The sequence below is a fragment of the Galeopterus variegatus genome, unplaced genomic scaffold, assembly GCF_000696425.1.
Source record: "Galeopterus variegatus unplaced genomic scaffold, G_variegatus-3.0.2 Scaffold5957, whole genome shotgun sequence".
Lineage (NCBI taxonomy): Eukaryota > Metazoa > Chordata > Mammalia > Dermoptera > Cynocephalidae > Galeopterus > Galeopterus variegatus.
The window spans coordinates 131,320-136,985 of record NW_007732068.1 but is presented as its reverse complement, the minus strand read 5'-3'; the positions used below and the strand labels follow the sequence as shown (position 1 = coordinate 136,985).

At 32.1% G+C, this 5,666-nt stretch overlaps 1 protein-coding gene across 1 annotated transcript in view; it reads right to left on the bottom strand.

Annotated features, from left to right (window-relative positions):
* Window positions 1–502: 502 nt before the first annotated feature.
* LOC103605651 (leucine-rich repeat-containing protein 40) overlaps window positions 503–5,666 on the bottom strand; it is a gene marked incomplete at its 3' end in the record, with an annotated part of 31,709 nt that continues 26,545 nt past the window's right edge. Inside the window, exons 7-9 of the mRNA XM_008590274.1 lie at window positions 4,009–4,181; window positions 667–754; window positions 503–548 (exon numbers count right to left, since the gene is read on the bottom strand). Coding sequence (XP_008588496.1) covers window positions 503–548; window positions 667–754; window positions 4,009–4,181 — 307 coding nt within the window. The remainder of the gene's footprint in view (window positions 549–666; window positions 755–4,008; window positions 4,182–5,666) is intronic.

Here is a 5,666-nt window from a genome sequence, read left to right as displayed (position 1 = left end):
TTAGTGAAGTATTAAAAATTAAGTTTATAAGTATTATTTTCACTTTTGGTATATGTTCATGCTAAATTAGCATATCCTAAAAAATGTTTTGTTTTTATTTTTGTCAGAATTTAGCAAAGCTGTGCCTGGATAGAAGATACTCAAACATCTGTCAATATACATACTAATCAATAGAACCCAGATATTATACCCTGAAAGTTAAGTTTTGCTCCTTTTTCAAAGTTAAGTAGTAGGTGCTTACTGAATCTTTGTTATGATATTTTCTAATTGGCAGGCTTTAACGCAAGTAAAGAAATTACAAATAGAACACTATTATTTTGAGTTAAAGGATGTTTTTATAACCTCAGCACACTTAAGGCCTGTAAGGATTCATAGTTAGAGTTACACGTGTCAGGACTATTTCCTTTATATTATATCCAGAGTACATTTAAATTTATGTACTGATAACATTTCACCACTTTTGATATAATCCTTCAAAATATAGGTGAAAATACAAAAGTACCTTTGATCTTGCTTCGTAGATATTTTAGGACTTCTTGGGTTCCTTTCTGAAAGAGTGGCGACAAAGACACACATTTACCAAGACATACCTTGCAGTTTTATAGATCAACATGTATGTCTAAATTTCAATTTAAAAACAAAGAGCTGAATTCTAAATATACTTACATTTATAACTTCTCTTCGAATGGTTCTCAAAGGATTTCCTTCCAGTGCCAGGAATTTCAAATGAAGGTTTCCCAATGAATAGGGTAGAGCACTATCCAGTGCGCCACCGGGCCGGCCCAAGAAAATTCTTTCTAAGTGAAAAAATATGATAAATAAAAAGAATAAAGTAATTTCTGAGCACTCAATTCATGTTTTCAATCAATAAAGAAATTTTTACCTTCGGCACACAAAAAGATAATCCACTTATACATATAAGTATTCAATCTCAATAAATACTAGACATCTACAAAATACTAGGCATGGGTTTAGGGATATTAAGATTCTTGCCTTTAAGTTCTCAGTTGAACAAAAGAAAAATAAACATATATGGGTAACTAAAATATAATAAATAAGAATTATCTTACATTGCTGGTAAGAATAAAAATAGTACTGCCACTTTGGAAAGCAGTCTTTTAAAGTTAAACATACACTTACCATGCAACTAAGCAATCCCACTACTACATATTTACTTAAGAGAAATGAAAATAATGTCCACACAGAGACTTGCACATAAATGTCCACAATAGCAAAAAAAAAAAAACAGTGAAAACAACCCAAACGTCTATCAACTAACTAGTGAAGAGACAAATAAATTATGGTATATCTGTACAATGGAATAACACTCAGCCATAAAAATGAATGAATTATTGATAAACACAACCACATGAATGAGTCTCGAAAGCTTTATGCTACACGAAAGAAGCCAGAGACAAAACCTACATTCTCTGTGATTCCATTTATATATTCTAAAAAGGCAAAAAACTACAGTAACAGACCATATCAGTGGTTGCTAGGAGTTGGGGGTTTGGAAAGAGAATTGACTGAAAAAGGTATGAGGACACAAAATGTTCTACATGACTGTAACGAAGATTTCATTTTATGTAAGACAGCAAATAGAAATGATATAAAAAAGTAAGACAAATGCTAAACAAATTTGCTATGAGCAAAGGTATAGAAATTAGCAGGGGGTTAAGGGAGAGAAGGGAGTAGCAAACCTGGATTTAGGTTTAAAAAGAAGAACGAGTTTCTATTAGGCAGTGAGGTAGGAAAAAGGCATTCTAGGGTGAGGGAACAGAATGAAGAAGGAGTTGATATATTTACAGTTTTGTATAGTTAGGTAGCAAGATATCAGTAAGAGTGAAAAATGATAGAGAATGAATGAAGTCTGATTGTGAGACACCCTTGAACGTTATGCTAAAAAGTCTAAACTTTATCTTACAAGACAGTAGTTCCCAATTGCTGACTGGAAGACCAGATGTAGCAAAACCTCCTAGGAATTGTTTTTTAAAAAACAGGCCAGCTGCCAAAAAAAAAAAATTCTAGTGCCTCAGAATCTTTTTTTCTTAATGTTTCTCAAATGATTGATACATAGCCATATTTAGGAGAACCACTAAAACTTTTTAAGTAGAAGAATGATCTAATAATTTGTATTTTATAGAAAACTACTCTAGGAGCAGTGTGGGATCGATATTTTAGTTAGAGGAGATTCTGGAGGTGTGCAAAATGAATAGAATTGTCTAATATTTCAGAAATATGGGGTTAGGGGAAAAGAAAAAACTAATATTTACTAAATACCAGTATGGTCTAGGCCTTTTATATCTAGAGTTCTGAAAAAAGTAACATACATATATATATATGTATGTTACTGATATATATATATATCAGAAATATGTGTACTAAGTACATTATTATTTATCTAATTTTGGGTTTAGTTTTTGTTTTAAATGTTTGGTTTCCACCGCTTTCATACAATTGACTTAACAGAACTGCCATGGAAAAAAATTCATATGTCAATATTTATAACAGACAAAAGTATTTCATTCATTCCTTGTAGGATAAAACACTTTTAGAGATATCCAGGTCACTTGTTAATTTTGTCATATATGAGTGAAAAAGGTGGTTACTATCCAAGTATTCAAATTTACGTTCAGGACATACCATATCCCATATGTACACTGTCAGAACAATTCTGATTCTTAAAAATATTTATTAAAATATACACATAGAAGAAAATATACCTTGCCTAACTATTCTCCTTCTGTGAATAGCATGCCATCTTTATGGTACCCAAGCTCAAAATCTCAGATATCTCATTAGTGTATAATCGTAGGTAAGTCTGCATCTTATTTTTTGTTATCTATAAAATAATTACATTTCTAAATATCATGGAGCTATTATTTTTTATGATACTTTCCTCATCACCCTTCTCTTTCCTATCTCCAACACAGCCAATCAGCTGCTAAATACCTCTTATTCTAACTCATCATGCCTCCCACATCTGTCCTCTTCTTTCCATTCTCACTGCCACCACAGTTCAGGTCCTCACTACATAAGAGAGAAATCTACACAGCTGTCAATAAATGAACTGGATATAGCAAGTGCTCTTTAGTGATAAATATTATTAGATTAATCTAATAGAGTTTTATTTAGATTTCTCATCTACAGAACATTCCTATCCAATGTATCCAAACCACTACCATCAGTTTATTTTTTACAATGAGATTATAATCAAATTGTTTCTTCTCTTAATCTGTCACTAGTTCTCTATCACTTAACTAGTAAAAACTGACTCTTCACAGGCCTTTCAAGGGCCTCTTCCACATGGCTTCAAATTACTTTTCAAGTCCTAAATTCTCACAACCTCCCTATTTGGACCCAATTTAGTATTCCCAAAGCCATGTTTATGCTGCTTATTCCTGTCACCTTACATGTGCACTTAAAAATCCCAGTCAACCTTTAAAGATCATATGATGAGACTAGTTGTATGACCCTGAAAGTAAGTTCTTAAATTTTGTGCTCTAGGCAATTAATTTGCCTCAGCCTAATGCCAATCTTGAAGATCATCTAAAAGTGACTTCTATAAAGTGTTTCCAATTCCTCCCAATAAATTGTGATCTTGTAAATCCTTTAAGCCTCAAAAACATTTTAAATCTCTTATGTTTTTACATTATTTAACAAATTCAACCAGTATTTACCAGGCACTTTCTATGTGCTAAGGCACTGACCTAGGAGTTGGAGATATAGCAGTGAAATAGAAGAGATAAAAATCCAGCCTTCCTAGAGTTTAGTTCTATTGGGTTAGAGTAACTTATAAATACACCTGCTTCTATTAGCATATCAAGCTCACTGCCAAGGATAAAATCTAATTAATTTTTTTTTTGTCTGCACATAATACCTGCTCAATAAATATTTAGTGAATTCAATTTTAAAGAAAGGACCACTCATGCTTTTCACAAGTATTTTAACTTATGAATTATAACCAAATACAGACACGGTTTTTATTCATTTGATCTTTAAACTTACCTACTAATATCATTGTTTCTTAGGTCAAGCCTTTCCAAAGACTGTAGTAGTGTAATCTCATCTGGAACAGATTTTAACTTGTTATCCCTCAGGTCTAGCACAAGGATAGAATTCAGATGCTTAAGATGTTCTGCCCCTAACATTTCAATCTGGTTTTCACTTACGTGCAATTCCTACAAAACCAAAGATGAATTATATATATTTCTGTATTCGGTTTTATATTAGATAATAAAAATTAAATTGTGCATACTCTCAATTTCAAATAATTGAAAAAACACACAGAGAAAACACAACACTAATTACTAAGTTGCTTAAATTTTCAATTACATTTAAGCTATCTTACAGCTAAAGAAAAATAGCAGAAAATTTTCAAAAATTTTCTGGCAATTTAAAAATAATTAAAGATTAAAACTGGCAGAAATATCAAGTTTACAAAACCAAAGCAGAGAAATGATTTAATAGTTACTCTTATAGAGTTAATAAAAATGCAAATCCAAAAACTATACTGTTAGTCTATTTCTGTTGCTTATAATAGAAATATCTGAACTGGGTAAGTTGTACAAAAAATGAATTTTTATACTTATAGTTTCAGAGGCTGGGAAGTCCAATATCCAGGGAACACATCTGATGAGAGCTCTTTGGTGGTGATTTCAGTGACGCAGGGTATAACGTAGCAAAATGGCGGAGCTGAGAGAGAGAAAGATTCTCACATGCTCTCCTTTTAAAGCATTCAGAACCATGCCCATGACCACCATTATTAATCCATTTGCTAGGCCTGGTCCTCAGAATCTAATCACTTCTTCAAGGCCCCACCATTCAATTACCATAACAGGATTTCCCATCCTCAACAGTTACAATGCGGATTAAGCATCAATGACTGAAAACTTGGAGGACACAATTCAATCTGTATCATATACTGATAAATAATTAAAGTTTCAAGACAAAGTAACATCAGTTCAAAAAGTTATTTAATATTAGAATCAGTCTGTTATTTAACATTTTCACTAGTGATTATTGTATGTACTGATTTCCCATTAACAGAATCTACAATTATTAGATGTTAAATTAGTTAACCTTATTAAATGAAAACTTTTTCAATTCTCTTTATCACTGTCACCATTCTGTTTAAAAGAGACTCTTTTAACAATGATGCATAAAAGTATTAAGTAAAGAAAGCACAGTAAATTTAGAAGACAGTATTAACGCTATATACTTGCTGTGGGTTGAATGTGTCCTCTAAAGGTTCATGTATTGGAGACTTGATCTCCATTATAACAATGTTAAGAAGGTGTGAAATCCTATTATGATAATTGAAAGGTGGGGTCTTTAGGAAGTGATTAGATTATGAGGACTTTATCCTCTTGAATGGATTAATCCATTGATAGTTTAAGGGGTGGCAGTAGGTGCTAATGGGCATGGTTCTGCTGGCTTTAAAAGGAGAGCAAATGAGGAGGTTAGCTCTCTTTTGTTCAGGCCATTCACCACGTGATACCCTACATTGCTATGAAGGCCCTCATCAAATGTGTTCCTAGGACTTTGGACTTCCTAGCCTTCAAACCGTAAGAAATAAATTTCGTTTCTTTATAAATTACACAGTTTCAGATATTTCATTATAAGCAACAGAAACAAACTAATACAATACATAAAGACAAAAAAAA